A 22,072-nucleotide genomic window follows, 5' to 3' on the forward strand; every position below is an offset into this window, starting at 1 on the left:
AGGGGGAAGCTTCACCGGTGGCCGTGCTATGTGGAGATGGGGGACGGGGACGACTAGGGGGCGGAACGTTGGTTGGTGCGGTGGTGGTTGTGCTGTGGGTGGGGGGTGGTGTGGTGGAGAGGGGAAGGGGAAGGATGGTGGACGCCATGAGGGGATGAGTTGAGGGTGGTGGACGGAGGAGGGGAGGGGGAAGGTGGTGGACTGTGTGGGGGGACGGGTTGAGGGTGGTGGATGTCGTGGGGGGACGAGGGAGGGTGGTGGACGGTGTGGGGGAACACGAGGTGACGGGGTGGGGTGGGGGTGGGGGCAGGAGAGGGTGAAGAAGAAATTCCTTTTAGATAATTAAAAAAAATATTAATTTTTTTTAAAATTATTATAATTTTTTTAATTCAATCACCCAAAAAATGCGTTCTTACACGCGCTTCCACCTTAGCAATTTAATGCCACATATGGATCAAAAGGGTTTAAATTATTGAGTTTTATTGAATTGAGGGGTTCAGACGATAAATGACTAAGTAAAAGTATTTACTTTACAAATGGGAACAAGTATAAGGGTCCACAAGTTCATTTCCCCTAAAAATTACTATCTAATAACGGGAAAAGTAAGAGAAGCAGACAGCTGTCCGTCAATGCCTACTTATACTGTTTCAGTTGTGCGTTCTGTGATTTTATTATATTACTTCTAATTATTGATTATAAATTATTTATGTATTAAAAAAATAATTAATTAAAAAATGTAAAATAAACGTTTATAACATGTCTGCTTCATTTGCTTCAATCGTAATTTTACTAAATATCACCCTTACTTGATTATTATAAGTCATTTAAGTATTAAAAGTAATAATATTTAATAAAAAGATAAAATAAATATAAAATGATAAATTAACTTTAGATGTTTTAAATTAACTTGACGTCTTATGTATGACCCACTTAATTTTTTTTGCACAAGTAATTTTTATAGTAATTTTGTTATATCACTTATAATTTGTTGTTGTGAGTCATTTAAGCCATGTCTGCTTCGTTATTTCAATCGTGATTTTAATTTACTATGTCACTCCTAATTAATTATTTTAAAACATAATTGACTACCAATGCCACTAAAGTTTAGACAAGGAGAGTAACATATATTATTGAAAATAATCTAAAAAGTATTATAAATTACAATTAGCAGTTTAAAGTATCTAAAAAAATTAATCTCTTATATATTTCAAAAAAATTACGTAAAAATACTATAAATCATATGATAATTAACAACTTAAAAGATTTAAAAGTTATAAAATATTTGGTTGTCTCTCAAAATTATATCAATGCTACTTAAATTGGAATAGAAGAAAAGTATTATAAATCACAATAATTAAAAATTAAATTATTTTTAAAATATAATTGACTATCAACGCCACAAAAATTTGGATAGAGAGACTAACGTATATTATTTGAAAATTACACAAATAATATTATAAATCATAATACTTAACAGTTTAAAATATCTAAAAATATATTAAAAGTATGATTGATTATCTAAACTCGATTTGTGTTTCACAAACTGCGATAATAAAATAACATACTGAGCCCGTGTTATTTGAAAAATAGTAATATAAGCCCATCGAATTTTGCTTTTCACACTTTTATTAATTTATACATTTGTTGAATTTAATTTTCATCGTGAATTAATTTTTTGAAACAAAATTATATATTTAAATAATAAATCAACATAATTGATAATTTAAAATATTAAAGAATATATGCAAAAATTATTTTGAAAAATAAATTTATTTAAATTTTAAAATTTTAAAAATATCACATTAATTAATATGATTATTATTATTATAATATTAATTTAAAACAGATATTAAGCCCGTGCAAACCCGTGCTTTGCACGGGCTTCTCCTAACTAGGTGTAATAAAATCTAATGCAATATTTAGTTAGTCTCTTAGGGGTAGTGTAGTATAGTAAACATAATGTTGAATAAAGTGTATTAGTAATGTAAGCATTAGTAATAAAGTATAATAATATTGATATTAGTTATACTAACATTATTTCTTATAAAATATTTGATTGATGTATTAAAATATTATATATTTAAATAATTTTATAAATATATTGATTTACCGAAATATCCTTCTTTGTGCAGTCTTTTCAAGCTAGAAAGAAAGTAGCAGCACCTAATTAGGAAAGGAAGCCTAATTTCCATTTGTTCTCTAAAGAGAGCATGTTATAGAACAGAAAAGTCAGTTTCAATGGCTTTGGTAGGAACAAACACTACCATTTCGATCTTAAGCGTTTTATTTTCTCTTCGTGGCTATTAATTCTTTATCCGTCTGCCAGTGGACGCTTTTGAATTCTTTCATCTCGAAAAGTTTAGTTTGAGCATGAAAAAGAAAGAGATAATGGAAAGGAACTGAGAAGTGTTATACGGTGGGAAAAAACGCGGGAAAATATTTTGAGGGGTAATAATATTTTAATAAGTTAATATATGTGTTGAAAGTCTTTGTATTATTAACACATGAAAAATAATGTATATTACCAATATATACCTTAATATACAATAGAGCGTATAATTATTATAAATATTAGTTATGCATTATCTAAAATATATATCAAATAAAATACTAATAGTACACAAGATCAATGCATACAATTTTGTGTAATACACTTTACTAGACGACCCTTATATATGTGTATACATTGAGGGGTCGTTTGGTGTGAGGTACTAAGGTAAATTATCCCGGGATAAAAAATTAGTCTCAGGATAAACTTTTTTATACATTGTTTGGTTGGTAATACTCAGGATAACTTATTCCGGAACTAATAATAAATTTGGGATAAGTTATACCACATAGTTGGTGGTATAAGTTATCCCAAATTAATTTATTCTTGGATAAAATTGTAAATGACAAAAACACCCTCAAACCCTTTTCTTTCTTCTTACTCTCTTATATATATATATATATATATATATATATATATTGTAGTAAAATTTATACCGCTTCTACTTGCTGCTGCTAGACTCTTGATATCTACTAAATTGATGTACTGAATCATGGACTCAACATACCAGCTGAGATAGGCGATGAGAACCAATGACCATGATTACGGATGGGAAAAAGAGAAAAAAAAAATATAAATACAAACAATATATTGATGGGAAAAGAGACATATAAATTTCTAGTTATGTAAAAGAGACATATGAATTTCTAATTTGATGGGAACAAAAAAGGTCATATAAATACAAACAAAAATCATATAAATACAAACATAAAAATAATTAACTAAAGTGAGGGTTATTTTTGTAAACAAATAATATATTTTTATAAATAATGCACTATTTATTATTTTTAGTACCACAAATCAAATAACTACTAAAAAAAATAATACCACAATAACTTATCCCACCACAACTAATCCCAATATAACTTATTCCAACATAATTAATTCTCATATAACTTGTTTTCAAACCAAACGACCCCTAACTATTTAACCTATTGGTTAATCGTATTCTGAACCAACACAAAATTGAATCGAACGAATTGAAATGAAGTACCACATTAAATATCTTTTTAGATTTAAAACCCCAAAATGGAAGAGTATATAAACCCCAGAATTCCCAATATAAAACAGTTCCCAAAAAGTACCATGTTCACCCTCCAAATTCACACCGTCGACTCACCTCAACCTCTTCCGACCACCACCACAATCGCCACCACTTCCTCCGCCGCACACGGTCCAAACCCTAACAACAGTAGCAATAAAAGTAGCCTGAATCTATCGGAACTTAGAGGAATCGCCCATCTCTTCCGCCACCTTCCGTCGTCTTCCACTTCCACTGCCACCACTATTTCCAACCCTATTTCCCGTACAACCACCGTCTTCATTGTTGCCGTTCCAAATTACCTATCGCCCGATGATTTCCTACTCTTCTGTGGGACTCATCTTGCCGATTTCTCACATGTCATGTTCCTCAAGTATGTTTTCAAAACAATCTCTTTTTAGAACATGAGCTCGTATTATTCTGCATTGTAATTTTAGTGAGTTTGTTGGAAATATCTGCTATTTATTGTAATTGTAATTATAGTGAATTTGTTGGAAATATTGGCTTTAGGTTGTGGAGGACATGGATTAGAATAGAAGGTTAGTAGGTACTAGGTAGTGTAGTGTTGTTTTGTTATCCGTTCATATTACTCCCTCCGTCTTCCACTTCTACCACCACTATTTCCAACCTATTTCCCTTATCACCACTGTCTTCATTGTCGTCGTCCTTGAGTTGTGGAGGACACGAATTAGGACAGAATGTTAGTAGATACTAGGTAGTAATAGTATTGTTCTGTTATCCACCCATATTACTCCCTCCATCTTCCACTTCAACCACCACCATTTCCAACCCTATTTCCCTTACCACCACTGTCTTCATTGTTGCCTTCCCAAAGTTCCTATCGCCTGATGATTTCCTTCTCTTTTGAAGGACCCATCTTTCCGATTTCTCTCGTGTCATGATCCTCAAGTATGTTTTCAATCTTTAATACTTTTTTAGAATTAACTCATTTTATTTTTAAAGTTATGATGATGTGCATGAAGGTTTCGGTTTTGGTGAGCGGAATGAAAGAGGAACTTCTCTGATGGATTTTTCTAGGGCTTTCGGGTTGTGGATAGCAAATGCGAGCTTTTCGAAGAAGGAGGATTACCTTATTACGTTTCGTAGTTCAGTGGCCAAGACTCAGATAGACTTTTTGCTTCTTAGAAAAGGGGATATAACACTATGTAAAGACTGTAAAGTCATACCTAGCGAGAATCTCTCGACTCAACATAGGTTGTTGGTGATGGACTTGGTTATCAATAAGGGCAAAAAGAAGAGAAGTAGGGAGGCGCGACCCAGGATTAAGTGGGGGAGCCTGACTTTGGCTAGTGCTTTGGAGATGGAAGAGAAGTTGAAGAGTAGGGGGCTTGGGAGAGTAGAGAGGGGTGGATAATGTGTGGGAGACGACTTCCATTTGCATTAGGAAAACCGCTAGAGAGGTGTTGGGTCTCTCGAGAGGTCGATCTGGCAAACATCGAGGAGACTGGTGGTGGAATGAAGAGGTCAAGAGAAAGGTGGAGTCTAAGAAGGTGGCTTATGCTAAGTTGGTTGGGAGCAAGGATGATGAGGAAAGACAGAAGAATAAGGATGAGTATAAGGTTGCTAGAAGAGAGGCTAAGTTAGCGGTTACGGAGGCTAAGACAACAGCTTTTAAGAGTTTGTATGCGGTTTTAGAGGAGAAAGGCGGAGATAAAAAGTTGTATAGAATGGCCAAGGCCAGGGAGCGTAGGGCTCGTGACCTTGACCAAGTGAAGTGCATCAAAAGAGAGGATGGTATAGTGTTGGTTAAGGATGCCCTTATTAGGGAGAGGTGGCAGTCCTATTTTCATAAACTTTTGAACGGCGAGGGGGACAAAGGTTTTGTGTTGGGAGACTTGGAGATATCTGAGCAGGGTCGTGATTATAGTTATTGTAGGTGTATCGAGGTTGAGGAGATCAAGGGAGCTATTCGCAGAATGCGGTGGGGTAGGGCGACGGGGCCAGATGAGATTCCACTTTTGGAAGAGCACTAGCGGGGTCTGGAGTGGTTGACAAGGCTGTTTAACATTATTTTTAGAGCTGCTAAGATGCCTGAAGCATGGAGGTGGAGCACGATGATTCCAGTGTATAAAAACAAGGGAGACATTTAGAGTTGTAACAACTATAGAGGTATTAAGTTGTTGATTCATACTATGAAGGTTTGGGAAAGGGTGGTAGAGTTGAGGATGAGGAGGATCGTGACGATCTCTGAGAATCAATTCGGTTTCATGCCTGGTTGCTCGACTACTGAGCCATTCACCTTGTGAGGAGATTAGTGGAGCAGTTTCGAGAGAGGAAGAAGGACTTGCACATGGTTTTTATTGATCTAGAGAAGGCATATGACAGAGTTCCCAGGGAGATTTTGTGGAGGTGCTTGGAGGCTAGAGGGGTGCTCGTGGCGTATATTAGGTCAATTCAGGATATGTATGATGGTGCGAAGACTCGTGTGAGGACGGTAGGTGGAGATTTAGAGCACTTCACAGTTTTGATAGGGTTGCACCAGGGATCGACTCTTATCTCGTTTTTATTTGCCTTGGTGATGGATGTTTTGATGCGACATATTTAAGGGGAGGTGCCTTGGTGTATGTTATTTGCAGATGATGTGGTTCTGATCGACGAGACTCGAGGTGGAGTTAATGATAAGTTGGAGGTTTGGAGACAAACGCTTGAATCTAAAGGTTTTCGGTTAAGTAGAATAAAAATGGAGTACTTGGAGTGTAAGTTCAGTAATATGTCAAAAGAAGATGGAGTGGTTGTAAAGCTAGACTCTTAGGCCATCTAGAAGAGGGAGAGTTTCAAGTATCTGGGGTCTATAATTCAGGGTAATGGTGTGATTGATGAGGATGTCACGCATCGTATTGGGGCAGGGTGGTTGAAGTGGAGGCTCGCTTCGGGAGTCCTTTGTGATAAGAAGGTGCCCCCAAAGCTTAAAGGTAAGTTTTACAAAGTGGTAGTCCGGACGGTTATGCTATATGGAGCCGAGTGTTGGCCAATTAAGAACTCCCACATCTAAAAGGTGAAGGTGGCGGAGATGCGAATGTTGCGATGGATGTGTGGACATACCAGGAAAGATAGGGTGAGGAATGAGATTATTGGGGAGAAGGTGGGAGTTGCCTCGGTGGAGGATAAGTTGCGAGAAGTGAGGCTACGTTGGTTCGGGCATATGATGAGGAGGGGCCCTGATGCTCTAGTATGGAGGTGTGGGACTCTGGCTATGGATGGTTTTAGGCGGGCTAGAGGTAGACCGAAGAAATATTGGAGGGAGGTGATTAGGCATGATATGGAGCAATTACAGCTTACAGAGGACATGATCCTTGATAGGAAGGTGTGGAGGACGCGGATTAGGGTAGAGGGTTAGGAGGTGGGAGCGCGGCGGTAGTAATAGGGGAGTGCTCCTTTGGATCTGGAGTTTCTGGTTCGTAGTGATGGGGCTGTAGTTTTTGGGGTTAGTGGTATTGGCTTTTTTGCATCCCGTACTAGTTTATTATGCACTTATCTTTTGTGTTTGTTATACTGTTAGTTTGTTTTGTGTACCATACTAGTTTGTATCCGCTTACTTTTTATATTTGTTATACTGTTATTGGTCCTAAGCTGGGGGTCTATCGGAAATAGCCTCTCTACTTCTCTTGAGGTAGTGGTATAGTGTGCGTACACTCTACCCTCCCCAGACCCCACTAGGTAGGAATACACTGAGTATGTTGTTGTTGTTGTAGTTGATTATTGCCTATTGTGTTGTTAGGTTAAGTACTATATTTTTTAGATTGTTACTTAAATTTAATTGTATAGTAGTTTAAAGTCTATCTTTAAGGGGTCGTTTGGTTTGGAAACAAGTTATGCTGGGATAAGTTATACTGAGATTAGTTGTCCTGGGATTAGTTATGTTGGTATTATTTTTTAGTGATTGTTTGGTTTGTGGTACTAAAAATAATATGCATTGCATTATTTTTAAGAATAGATAGTTTGTTTACAAAAATACCCTTCACCTTATTTAACTTAATTATTTTCCTTCATATTAAACCATACAAAAAAAATTGAAACTATTTCTTTTTAAACTTTAGTAATTTTTTTCCTAAAAATACATATTAAAAATTTTTGTTGATATTTATTAAACGTGTGTCAAGTTTTAATATTTTATGTTAAATTATTTATTCTGTCCTAAATTCTATTAAATGTTGATAATTTCACTTTTTGGTTAAAAACATTCATCATCAAAAAATGTGAAAAAGAATTACTCTCATTTTTCATTATTTAGTATCATTAATATTTGGAGAGTTAAATTATATTTTTTTAAAAATTAAATTTTTAAACATTTTTTGCTATATATAAAAATAATTTTTTATTTAATAATTAAGCATGTACTAAATTAGAAGGGATTGTCAAAATACTTTAATTACTTGTTCATGATAAATTTGTTAGGAAAAATGAAAATTTGAAGTAAGATTAATAAACATTTGTACAACCCTTGAAATAATTTTGAATTTCATTGTATAAATAGTTGTTATGGTGTCACTACCATTTTTTCATGATTTCATCACTTTTGTTGCATTTAATAAACTCATATTATTGTTCAAATTTACCAAAATGGATGAAAATATATAGAGTAATTAAAATTTAAATTAGGGATAAAATTGACAAAAAAAACTTGATGTGAGGACTATCAAAATTTTACATTCTCTCTTATATATATATATATATATATATGAAAAGTGACAATTGGAGGTTGTTGTCATTTATGGCTTTATCCCAAGTTAAATAATGTTAGGATTATTTATACCACCCAAAGGGTGGGATAACTTATCCGGTACTATTTGTTAATCTCGGGATAAGTAATCCCACCCTTTGCAACCAAACAAGGAATCAAAAAATTTATCCCGGGACTATTTTTTTGTCTCGGGATTATTTATTTTAATACCCCACACCAAACGACCCTTAAGTAACATAAAATGTCCACCAAAGACAAAAAAAATACTAGGTGATTCTTCCCATATGTTCTAGCCTTTTTGGACAAAGTTACCTGTTATCTGTTGCTTGGGGGTGTCGGCAGGTATCCCATGGATTTAGTCGAGGTGTGCGAAAGCTGGCCCACGATTATTTTAAAAAAAGATGCCATAAAAATTCTCATTTTGTGTAAAGACCAAATGATATGATCGTGTATTTATATTTTTCCTTTTTCCCCTTCTCATTTTGTCTTAACTTCAACAATATACCTAGTGTAATCCTAACACAAAGTGGGGTCTGGGAGGATAGAGTATACGAAGGATAGAGTGTATGCAGACTATACCGCTATCTCAGAGGTAGAGAGGTTGTTCCAATAGATCCTCGGCTTAAGAAAAAATAATAGATATTAATAGAAATACAAGAATCAACAAATAATTAGGTATAGATGAAAAATGAAGGAAATGTCATTTAAATATAAATTAAATTAAGTTGCCTTAGTCTAGTTCTATCTGTTCTTTTTCTTTTCATCCAATTTTTCTAACTAAACATACTTAAGGCTTAGGAGATTTTCGTGTGAGATCTAAACAATTAATTCAATAATGAAATCAATAATGATCAATAACCTATTAACCAATAACTACTTAACAAAAATTTTAACAGTTTTACTATAATTTAACACAACTATAAATAGATAATCGATAAGTCGAGCTGACAACTTTCAAAATCGAATCGTACCAATACATGTGCGTGGGGTGGGCAGTGGCAGAGCCAAGATGTTCATTAAGGGGGTTCGAAAGTGCACATACAAACTAGTCGAAGAGGGTTCAACATATACTATATACATAAAAAATAATTTTAACCGTGTATAAATAGTGTAAATTTTTCGCCATCCGAACCCCCTAGATATATGCTACATCTGCCACTGGGGGTGGGGTGGGTTTTGTGTGTGTGGGGAGGGAGGGTGGATCATCCTACCTTTTTATATTTATAGATCTTAAGTTATATTGTGTTAAGTCAACTAGATGGAAGAGTATTTAAATACCACAATTCCTAATTCTAAACCCTTTCGCTAGAACACCATGTTCACCCTCCAAATTCACATCGTCGACTCTCCCCAACCTCTTCTAACCACCACCATTGCCACCACTTCCTTCGCCGCACACGGACCAAACCCTAACAATAACCTTATAAGTGGCAACGACAGCCAAAATCTATTGGAACTCAGAGGGATCGCACATCTCTTTCGGCACCTCCTCTCTTCTTCTTATGCCACCACTATTGCCAACCCTATTTTCCGCACCACCACCGTCTTCATTGTTGCTGCCCCAAATTACCTCTACCCAAATGAATTCCTTCTTTTTTGTGGGGCCGATCTTGTTGATTTCTCACATGTCATGTTCCTCAAGTATGTTTTTTCTTTTAGAATTAACTCATTATATTTTTGAAGTTATGAGCTCGTAAATGCTATTTATTGTAATTTTGGTGAATTTGTTGGAAATATTGGCTTTAGGTTGTGGAGGACACGGATTAGGATAGAAGATTAGTAGTTACTAGGTAGTAGTGTATTGTCTTATTATCCATCCATATTGCTCCATCTGCTCCAAATTAGTTGTCATGTTTCCTTTATGGAAGTCAATTTGATTCATTTTCGAAGCTAAACAAAATTAGATCAACTTTTATATTTAAACTTTAGATATTCAAAAATTATACAATAAGTATTACAAGTTACAATTTTTCTCATGTTAATTTGATGAGAAAATATATTTTAAATGCTAGTCAAAGTTCACGTAATTTGACTCTCAATAAGCAAAACATGACAACTAGTATGTTATGGAGGGACTAGTAGTTATAGTATTGCTCTAGTAGTTTCTTGTCATTTGGTTTCTGATACTGTCGGTTGTTTTTTGTATTTTGACCATCATTTTATTTTGTTGCAGTTACTGTTGTGTTACTGTCTGTTTTTTGTAACTATCTGCTATTTCTTGTACTTCTATTACTTCTTTTTTTGGACTCGTTGGACTTTTCTTTTCCCTTGAGCCAAGTGTCTATTGGAAATGATATCCTTGCTTATGAGGTAGGGGTACGGTGGCATATACTCTATCCTCCCCAAACCCCACTTTGTGGACTACACTAGGTATGTTGTTTTTGTTAAAAGTATTGGTTTCAGATGAAGCCTATGGTGGATCCACCCCTCTTCTGCATCCATAGCTGCGGGTTTTTTAACGTTGTATATATAGTTGTGTGTGAACGAAAGTAGTGGCGTCAGAGGGAATGAGCATTTTCTGGCTTAAAATTGTTTGGTATGTTTGTTTATGTCGAATTTTCATATTGAATGTTTCAGGAATGACGGAGTAGAACATAGTTACAGTGTGTTGATCAATCTTGTTAGTCAATTGGCTGCCGATGGGTTTTACTGTAGCTTCAATGGCAAAAGGTTTAAGCCTACTGAGGTATCTAGCTGCTGCTGCTGTCGCTGTTATTATGATCATAATCATTGGTAGTATTAGTTTTTAGCATTAGTTTTAGAGTTTACTATTGCTATTATGTTTATGCTTATGAGTGCATTTTTTGGATTTTATTCAACTCTTTTGTTTATTCTGAATTGGCAGGCTGAGGTTTGCCATATATACTTTATTCAATCAGTGGAGTACGCAGAGTCAGCCTATATTGCAAGTACCCCTCCTGTTGGTTATACTGAATTGCCAACATGTCCAGTATGTCTTGGTGAGTAACATGGCTTTCTTAAATCTTTGTATCAACAACAAACATCAACAACAACAGACCCAGTATATTCCCACAAAGTGAGATCTCTTAAATCTTTGTATAAATTGAAAAAATTTAGAACTATAACTACGTCTCAATACCAATATAGTTGAGGTCAGGTTTATGAATCCTCAGTATATTGGGCTTAATTCTACTTCATTTTGGGCTTGATTCATTTAACGGCCTAATACTTTTTTCTTTCTGGGACAAGATAAGGATTCTGTAGTATGAGAGAGTAAATGTCACCCACGTCCTTTTCCTTAATATATTGAGCACCTCGACTAAGGCATGGGCAAATAAGAAGAAAAGATGTAGTGTTTTTTGTCTCTCCTGGAATTTGAACTTGAGACCTCATGGTTGTCTACCCACTTCATTCGCCACTAAGCCACACCCTTTGTTGCATGTCACACATGTCCTATTTTTGTACAATCTCTAAGCATTTTTTAGAGACTTTAACGCTAAGGCTAAAGTAAAGTGTGCCAAGTTTTTCCAACTTTAATTGTAGCTAGTGTTGTTATGGATACAATGGATACTTTGCTTCAGTTTGTTTATTGCAAAGTCTGCATAGAATCCAATTAATTGAAGGTAATTTGAAATAACTTTTCTCCCTGCAACTTTAGATCTTTCTCTTCCCCATTTAACACCTTCAATCATCACAATGTCATACTTGAAGACTAGTGCATTTGGAGGTCTGTGTAGGAGTAGGAACTATCTCAAATGACCTTCTCTATTTTTCCAATATATGCTCTGTTTGACCTGTTAATGTGATTATTTCTTATTTATTGGTATCATGTATGACCATACCTCTATTTAACATCCGCAGTCATACTTATGGTTTTTATAATTATAAGTTGGAAAAACTCTCACATTATCTTTTTTTTTCCTTACATTTTACCGTCTTTTTCTACATTTTGACCTTGAAAACTTACACAATTGATGTTGGGAATTTCAGAAAGATTGGACCAAGATACAAGTGGAATACAGAGTACACTTTGTGACCATTCCTTTCAGTGCTCTTGTGTCTCGAAGTGGACCTATTTGGCTTGCCAAGTTAGTATGCTTGTCTAATTTCTTCCCATCACTCTCGTTTACACTGATGAAATTAAGTGCTTTGATCAATATTTAAGAAAAAAGCCATGTACATGTGGTCTTTACCGGATCAAATTTTCTACTACTGAGTTTTATGCATTCACTTCAGTTGAGGAGTGAGTGCTTGTGCGTGAATTCGAGTGTTTCGATCTTTGAACTGTCTTATGTGCACCTTGAATTATATTTTTACTGTTATACTTACAGATATTATTATTTTCATTTTTATTTGCGAAGTAACGTTCTTGCGTAATTTGTCTGTTTCTGTATGAGTTCACTCACAATATTTTACTGTCTATTGTAGGTGTGTCGACTTTGTCAGCAGCAAGATGAGAAGCCTGCTTGTTCAGAGTGTGGAACAGTGAAGAATCTTTGCGTTTGTCTGATTTGTGGTTTCGTAGGGTGTGGAAGGTACAAAATGTGTTTTTTTCCCTTCTAACCATCTTATTAGTAAACTTCATGAGTTATAATTGTTGATTAATGGTGTTTAAATATATGACTTGCCCTTCTTTGACCTGTTCTTATCATAGATATGAGAAAAAGCATGCAATAAAACATTGGACTGATGCAGCGCATCACTATTCACTTGAATTGGAAACCCAACAAATCTGGGATTATGTAGGGGACAAGTATGTCCACCGATTGAATCAATCGAAAGGTGATAGCAAGTTGGTTACTGTTAATTCTCGTTGTACTGCAGCTGATGGAGAATGTACTACTTGTGTGCATGATGAGGATTCAAGTTTTAGTGGTGCCCTTTTTAGCAGCAAAGTTGATTCGGTATTTTCCCCCCTTTGTTCTCTTATATTATTCTTGTTTAGCAATGGTTTTTGTGACATTCTTCAGCATCTAATGTCCTCTCTCCTATATGCTTTAGTTTGTTATTATCTGTCATATCCTGAAGCCAATTAAATTTTTGTTTTACCTAAATGTAGATTGTTGATGAGTACAACGATCTTCTTGCTAGTCAACTGGAGACTCAGAGACAAGTGAGCAAAACTTAAACTAGTTTTATTCTGTTGAGCACTTGCATTATTTTCATCTCAGAAGAAGTAATACCTTACCTGCTGTAGACTCTACTAAATTTCTAAACGGCGGCAAATGTCGAAGCAGTTTTCGCTATGCATGGATTTTAGCCAAAATTTTAGCTTGTAAATGAGTGAAAAAGTCCTTTTAGTCAATAACAGTTTTGACTTATGTTTGTCAGCATTATGAATCTCTACTAGCTGAGGCAAAAAGTGGAAAAGAGAGCTCAATATCCAGAGCAGTGGAGAAGGCGGTTTTCTCTAAGATGAATGACTTGCAGGCTAAGGTAGAAATGTATACCGAGGAGATGAAGTCCATTGCAGAGGTAACCACCAATCAAGAACATTTCAGTGCAGAAGCTTCCTGGATCTTTTCCATACCTTATATCACTTTTAAATAACGAAATAAGCGGTTGAATGGTTATCTCTTTTTGTTAGAGGAATCAAGTGCTTCTGAAAAACCAAGAGCTTTTGCAGACAAAGTATAAAGAAGCAGAAGAAAGGTACATTGCTTTTGTCTGCATGTTTTTGACATTCTCCTGTAATTTAGTTTGATGCTAGTCAATTTGTTGATACCAATATGTCAGAGACATTGATTTGTACCGTGTTATCTTAAACTCTTAATGCTAATATTTGAAACAACTTAGTTTTCTAATCTCTGTGACTAAAGTTATAGACACTCACCATGCTTAGGGAAAGGTTATTACTCAAGTTGAAGGATGATAACATACTGGACCTCAAGGAACAGGTACTTCCATTATATTCCGTTGGTATCATCTTCTTGTTCAACCTTTAATTTTTTCACTCTTCCCCATTTAGTTAAGTTTACTTCTTGGCTTTCGTAGATACGAGACTTAAAAGTTTATGTTGAAGCCCAGAAAAAACTTTCAAATATGGGAATTTCAGATGGGAAGGGAGGGACAGTTCTATCTGTAGAATCCAACAAGCAATCTTCCAGCAATTCTCGAAGGCGAACGAAGCCAGGTCGAAAACGGAACTAGCAGCAATTAGTCATCCTCTGCTCTTGTATTATATGAGTTTTGAGCCATGTACATGGGATGGTCTTGCTCAGTTTTGGTGAGGGTAAAAAAAGTCTCGAAAGTTTGTAAATTCCTGAAGTTGGCCAGACAAGTTTTTGTACAATCTAAAAGTTTCTTGTCATTTCAATGAGAAAAGCAAAACTTTGTAGACTGGGTCAAGTAGTTTCAAGTTTAGGATTATTTGAAATATCAATAGACCCTTGTGGTCCTCTTGTAGAAATGTAGGATAAGGTTGTGTACAGTACTTATGGCTGCCTTTTCGGGATATGTATATGCTGTTACAAAGGTGAAAAAGCCTGAACCTTTGAGACAAAATGTGTGAGAATTTCAGCTCATTGAAGCCAAAGAATGATACATTTCAATTAGAAGAACCAAAAAGGGATATTATACTCCAAAATGGTATCTATATATCCTCCGTTATATTTTGAGTACACATATGATTCTACCATTAATGAAATGGTATGCATCTGTCTCACATACTAATGATAAAGGTATATGTGTATCTAAAGTATGGTGGAGGGGATATACGTACCGTTTATTAGAGTTTGGGGTATATTTGTTCCTTTTTTGATTTAATTTTTTATTCCAAATAATTTAGTCAAACACAATATCCAATCCAATAAACCCATCAAGCTCGATTTCAAATTAAGTTGATCCGATCTTTATTTTTTGTTTCAAATTTGATATTCTATCTGTTTTTTTTTTTTTAAATGTAAACCACAATTAAATTGTAGTGATTGGTCGTTGTTGCTAGTTGGTATTCACTAGTTGAGGGAGCGGAGATTAGGCCGGAGTGGCCAGAGCTAGGGGTGCAACGATGGTTTGTCGGTGGGTAGAGGCGAACCCAGGATTTGAAGTCTGTGGGTGCACCAGTGTTATTAAAGGCGCGCTTAAGTCCTGAAGGAAGACTCAAAATGTGTTGAGCGCTCGCAATGTGCAGTTTAAGTTCTAATTTCTAAGATATATTTTTTCTTGTCAGTGAGGCTTTCTGAAGAGACGAACACTAAACAATTGATATTTCACTTTATCAAAAAAAAAAAAAATCAAATTCTTTGTTCATATATTGGATTAGACATATATTTATATTTTTCTTCCTTTATACCTTTTTCGTTAAATCTCATGCTTTATTTGTACTTTGTGCTTAAAGCTTAAACATAATGGACCTTAAAGCTTTTTTATGCTTTTTGCTTTTCATAATACTGTGGTGCACCAATATTATCTTAACGTAAATGTTAGCAAAATTTTCAGTGTCGTTTAAGAAATATTATCATATTCGATTGGTTGCCAATGACATAAACAGTACTGAAAAAATAAATATCTAGAATAAATATGAGTTCTAAGCTAATAATTTTACTTTCTTATAATATGAAGTCCAAGTAATATGTTGACTTTTAATATTTTTGAATCAATCATTGTGGTAGCTTGATGGTCAAGGCAGATTCACCATATAGGATGGTCGCGGGTTCGAATTTCCTATCCAACAATTTTTAGTGTTATAAATTTAGTAATAAGTCTTTAAATTTGAAGTACTGAAAATAAAAGCAAAAAGACTTCAACCAGCGCACCAAGGTGTACTCCAATATTCTTTGCGTGCACTATTAATTATATCCAAATTTTTTAAGGTTATACATATATATACACACAATTTTTTTCAACATTAATAGGTGCACGTGCACCCCACTTATACATGTGGGTCCGCCTCTGTTGGTGGGGTGTTTCAGTTTGATGAAGATGGTGGATATGTGGTGTTGACCAATGACGGATAGTGTTTTTCCAACGAAATTTCTTTGGAAATTGAAACGTGAGGGGTTCAATTTATTTGGTGTTGTTTTTGGGTGTTATGGGTTAATGATTTTTCTTTTTTTTCTTTTTAAAATTGATAGTAGTGGGTGCTACTGTATTGAATGTGTATATCGTTATAGGGGTGAAAAAGCGCAGCCGTTAAATAGACGTCTCTTGAATTTGAATTGAGACTGGATCAAATAGTAGGTTTGAGTTAATTATTTGAGATTAAAAAATTAAAATAAAAAAGGAACAAGTATACCCCAAATTATAATAAATGGTGTGTATATATCCTCCGTCATACTTTAGATACATCTTTACCTTTAACTGCTAGTGTAAGAAATGTTCATACTTTAGATACATCTTTACCTTTAACTGCTAGTGTAAGAAATATATACATATCATTTCATTAACAATCGTAATATATCTGTATCTAAAATACGACTGAGACCATATACAAATCATTATCAGGAATATATTTATTCCTTTTTCCGTTTGAAGAATCACAAGGAGGTGATGGGAAAGATGCCCCTTTCATTTTTTTGCCCCTTCTTTTTCATCAAATAAAATGGTAATACACACGTGGCTTCAATTGTGGTATTTTAATAGCTGGGATCCATGTCTCCGTGGCCAAATTAGGGTATGTTGTGATGCAGTAAGTAAATAGAGACACAGAATTTTATATTGATTTGAATCATTGATGTGGTGTTTAATTCAAACCCATAAATTATAAGGATTTTTGAGAGTCTTCTGAAGTTTTGATTTTAAAGTGTTTCAGATGTTCTACTTGTGACATAACCTCTACCTAGATAACTACCACTGATTAATGCTTTTTCTTTTCTTTACAATTAGTGAATATGTTCTTGCTTTGCACTATTATAATTTTTTTTTTTCTAATAAATTTAAAGATTAAATACAAAAAAAAAAACTATTGTAGGTAAATAAAGTAAATGTGTGTATATATTAGTGCCTACGTGAGGTTGTAACATTTATTTCTATCAAGGAAATGAAATTTTACAATATAAATGTGCAAAATATAAGACCTAATAAGTATAAACCACAAGATTTTTGGAAAAGAAAAAAAATACGCCAAAAGAAAAACGAAGAAGAATATGGATATAGCACGCATTTGTTAGTTTCGAACTTCTCTTTGTTCCAAATAAAAGAAACAAAGCAATATAGAATAATTTTGCTCCCACTAATGACCAAGACTTAATATAAATTTGTCAAAATTTCTTGAAAACCTCATGATCCATTGAATTTTTAATTTAGTAAAAAATTCATAAAAAACACAATTTAAGTTATTAAAAATATTAAAAATTTCTTCACTTTGTAAAAATTACAAAAATTTCTATTTTTATTATTTTTATTAAAGTTGAAGATACATCCTAAAAGACTTTTATTTTTCTTGAATACAACTTTATCAATCGAAGCTGCGGTTTCCTCCTCCTTCAACAGCGAATTCGCAGGCGCAGTTTTTTTGCCATAATTATCTCCAATTTTTTTAGATTTTTGAATTGAGTTATTTCTCCCAAATTCATCTTCATTCTCTTTTTATCATGTTCAACAACTTATATCAAAAATCCAATTAATCTTCATCTTAATTTTTTTAAAGGTTATTTGGTTAACATTGTTGAATAAAGGCTTAGTATATCAAAATTTTGAGCCTTTATCGGTTCAATTAACGTAATAAATATAGATTTAGGACCATCTTTTAATCTTGAAATCTCTCAAATAGACAACATAAAGCAAAATGAAGATGTTGTTAAAAGCACAATTTGAGTCGAGATACATATTTATATACATTTGATACTTGTTTCTTTGGGTATGTAACACTGTAATTTTATGTATCTCCCATCATATATTTTTGTGTGAAATATGCACATGAGCGATTCATGTTATTACAGTAATAGATACATATAATATTGTTATATGTGTAATATGTATCTCTCGTTATATATTTTGAGTGAAATATGTATATGAGAGAAACATATTATTACAGTAAGAGATACATATAAGATTGTTATATGTATAGTATGTATCTTACAAACTTTGTAAATGTATGTGTTGCTGTAAAAATCGAAGAAAAGAGCAGATTAATGTTTTTGAAACACGAATGAGGAAAAGGATGATTTAAAAATCAACATAATAATTGATTTCGTATGTTTGAGAATTTTTGATTGTTTATTTAATGTTAAGTAGCCGGATTTACTTTTCATTAAATTCAATATTCATTATTTTCCTTTTTAGCACTGCAAATCAGTTGCAGATTATGTATCAGACGTTTTGTATCTCTTGTAGCAAAATGTATCTAAAAAAGAGAAAAAAATGGAGTTTCATGTAATTTTTTAAAAAAGTGGAATAGGGTGTAATTAGAGGTTTAACAGTTTATGTCTTATATTTTTTCTGTTTATTTTTACTTGTCTACATTTTTATTTTGAGATGTCCAACAAAACTTATTCAGTTTATATAATCAATAAATAATTTATCTATTTTTACTCATTTTACTCTTTATATTAAATACGATAGATCATTCATTGCATTTGTCAAAGCAAAAGATCTATTCCCTCCGTTTCATTTTGGTTGATCCTTATTGACTTGACACCCCCCTTAAAAAAATATTTGATAGAGATTTATTTTACTAATATAACCTTATTAATTACGCATTGAAAATATAAATTTGAATCTATATACTTTACATAGTCATTTAATGATAGGGATAGTATTGAAAAAACACAATAATTTTTTCTTAATTTTAGAATTTGGATAACTAAAATGTACCAAATACTTTTAGCAAGAGGGTCAACTAATATGAAATGAAGGGAATATTATATTCAAAGGCCGATATAATAAAATCACTCCTCTATTTATTATTTCTTAAGATATATGTCAAATTAAATGAATAAGTATTTATGAACGAAAGGAGTATATGAACTTATGAAAATTTGCACTATTTGATCAAGAAGATAGAAGTTGTTGAAGATGTTGGAATTAACAACATACTTTTGGTTCTTCTTTTCCAAAACAAAAACGGCTAGTTAATTAAATATTTTCTCCCTTCGTTTTTATTTATCATTTATTTTTTAATTATATTTTTATTTTTATTTATTATTTTTGATATATCAAGAATTTTTTTTTATTTTTATTTTGCTCTTAGAATTAATTATCTTTCTTTAAATTAATTTCAAGCCACAATGTAAATATTATTTAATAGGGATGCCATGGTAAAAATAATTATATTATTAATTATTTTTTTTAATAAGTGTATCAAGTCAAAATATGACAAGTAAAAACGAACGAAGAAAGTATTACTTACTACAAAATGATTGTGGAAAACGAAAAAACGTATGTACCTAAAAGGAAATTAAATGACTTTATTGATAAAATAGGTTAGATTATTATTATTATTATTATTATTAGAAAAATGAAGGAATTAAAGAGGGAAAAAAAGTCAAAAACCATTATAAGGCCAATAATTATATAGAATATTTATAAATGAAAATTTTAAAAGAGTTAATATTCTTTAATGCCTTTTCCCTTTAATTGAAAAATAAATGTGGCTAACTATAGCTTACTGATAGAGTAATTTTAAATTCAGCATTGAGGAAAGTATATGAGAAGAAGGTAAAAAAATTGACATACATACATATATATATATATATATATATATATATAAGCGTGAGTGGCAGCTAAAAGCGGACAGATGTAAGCAGGTAGCTGACGGTCGACATGCCTGCTTCCACCTGCCTGCTTGTTTCGTAAATTTATTATATCATCCCTAATTAATTTTGTGATTTTACTATATCACCCCTAATTAATTATTATATGACATTTATGTATTAAAAAAATAATAATATATAATAAAAAATAAAATAGACATTTAGAAAGTAAAATAGATATTTACGACGTAGCTGTTTTAGCTGTTTTAATTGTGATTTTACTATATTACTCTTAATTAATTTCTATATGTCATTTATGTATTAAAAAATTTAATAAAAAATTTAAAATAGACATTCATGACATGACTGCTTCAGCTGCTTCAACCGTGATTTTACTATATCACTCATAATTAATTAAGCGGTCGACAAGCCTGCTTCCACCTGTCTGCTTATTCTGTGATTTTACTATATCACCCTTAATTAATTATTATATGGCATTTATGTATTAAAATAATAATAATAATAATAATAATAATATATAATAAAAAATAAAATAGACATTTATAAAGTAAACTAGACATTTATAACATAGATGTTTTAACCGTGATTTTACTTTATTACTCTTAATTAATTTTTATATGTCATTTACGTATTAAAAAATTTAATAAAAAATTTAAAATAGACATTTATGACACAACTGCTTCAACCGTGATTTTACTATATTACTCATAATTAATTATTATAAGTTATTTAAATATTAAAAAATTAATAATATTTAATAATAAAAATAAAATAGACATAAATAATAAATTATTTTATGATGTTTTAATACGTTATTTAAGTATTAGAAAATAATAATATTAAATAAAAAAGATAAAATAAGCATAAAATGATAAAATATTTTTTGATGTCTTAAATTAACTTGACGTCTTATATGGGATCACTTTAAAAATAAATTAATTAGGGATGATATAGTAAAATCATGAAACAAGAAGGCAGGTGGAAGCAGGCATGTCGACCGCCAGCTGTGTGCTTTCAGCTGCCACTCACGTTTATATATAGTAGTAATAATTTGACTATGTCACTTCTAAATTAGTAGAATAGAAGAAAGAATATTATAAACTATAATAATTAAAAACTTAAATTATTTTAAAAATATAATTGGTTATCAATGCCACAAAAGTTTAAACAACTTAAAATATTGTTATACAAATTTCATCAATTTAAATATAATAATATATGTCTAACTTAAAATTTATCAATTAAATAAATGAAGGTATTAATTAAATGATAAAATTATATATAACTTAGAATTCTAAAGAAACAATATTGGGCCGTATATATATATATATAATCCTATGAAAGATGCCGCATTACCTACTGAAGTTCTCAGCTGTATTATACACATAGATAGATTGAATGATAAGAATATAACATGTGTTTGTTAGCCTCGACTCTTTCTTTTGTGACTTGTTATTAAATTCAATAATTTAGATATAATTAGAATTTTCATTTTAAAATTAAGGAAAAAGTAAAAATAAAAAAAGGAAAAATATGTAAATGTTGAAATTATTAAGATGATTAGTGGATGTCCATAACTTCTAGGTGTTACTTCTCTTTTAAGTGCAGTAATTCACGCACCTTCACTACCTCATCATTGATCATCCACTCTCCTATATTCTTCCCCACCTTCTCATGAATTAATGTCATAATTTTGACGCCTCTTGAAGTTCCTCCATGTAATACTATAAATAGAAGTCTTGAGGAACATGTTTTACACACTTGACTACTTACAATTCTTGTTCTTAATATTGAAACACATTCTCAATACGACTCTACTCCTTTTTAAGTCAATTTGTCAGGTATAATCAATTTACTTGTCTTGAATATTGCAGTTTGTTATTTTCTTTTATCAAATTTTTTGATTTTAACGTTAAATGTTACACATGAAAATTGAAATAATATAATAACATTGATCAAATTTTTATGCATACTGAAAAAATATACGTTACATGTTGTCCAAAGTTTTTGTCACTTTCAATTTTTTTTTTTCACTAACATAGTTTGTCTGTCTTTAGCATTTAATTTTTCTTATCATATATAATATGAAATTTAATTTAAAGTTGTTCGGCAGTAAAATTTTTTGTGTAAATTTTTGTTTCATATTTTGTGTTCTGTTTATAGTTACT

General features: G+C 32.4%; 1 protein-coding gene across 2 annotated transcripts; it reads left to right on the plus strand.

Moving 5' to 3' along the window:
• The first annotated feature begins 3,510 nt into the window (after window positions 1-3,510).
• LOC124890096 (BRAP2 RING ZnF UBP domain-containing protein 1-like) lies at window positions 3,511-14,788 on the plus strand. Of its 2 annotated transcripts, none has more exons than XM_047401965.1 (11): window positions 3,511-3,963; window positions 10,870-10,978; window positions 11,138-11,252; window positions 12,244-12,341; window positions 12,682-12,788; window positions 12,908-13,157; window positions 13,313-13,366; window positions 13,585-13,728; window positions 13,841-13,905; window positions 14,096-14,150; window positions 14,248-14,788. In XM_047401965.1, exons 1-11 carry the CDS (start codon window positions 3,578-3,580, stop codon window positions 14,401-14,403), a joined length of 1,539 nt encoding a protein of 512 aa, XP_047257921.1. In that variant the 5' UTR covers window positions 3,511-3,577; the 3' UTR covers window positions 14,404-14,788. The 2 variants fall into 2 exon arrangements, with proteins under 2 accessions (XP_047257921.1, XP_047257922.1); XM_047401966.1 differs by lacking the exon at window positions 3,511-3,963 and adding an exon at window positions 9,490-9,933.
• The last annotated feature ends 7,284 nt before the right edge of the window (window positions 14,789-22,072 follow it).

The sequence above is a fragment of the Capsicum annuum genome, unplaced genomic scaffold, assembly GCF_002878395.1.
Source record: "Capsicum annuum cultivar UCD-10X-F1 unplaced genomic scaffold, UCD10Xv1.1 ctg1184, whole genome shotgun sequence".
Classification (NCBI taxonomy): Eukaryota; Viridiplantae; Streptophyta; class Magnoliopsida; order Solanales; family Solanaceae; genus Capsicum; species Capsicum annuum.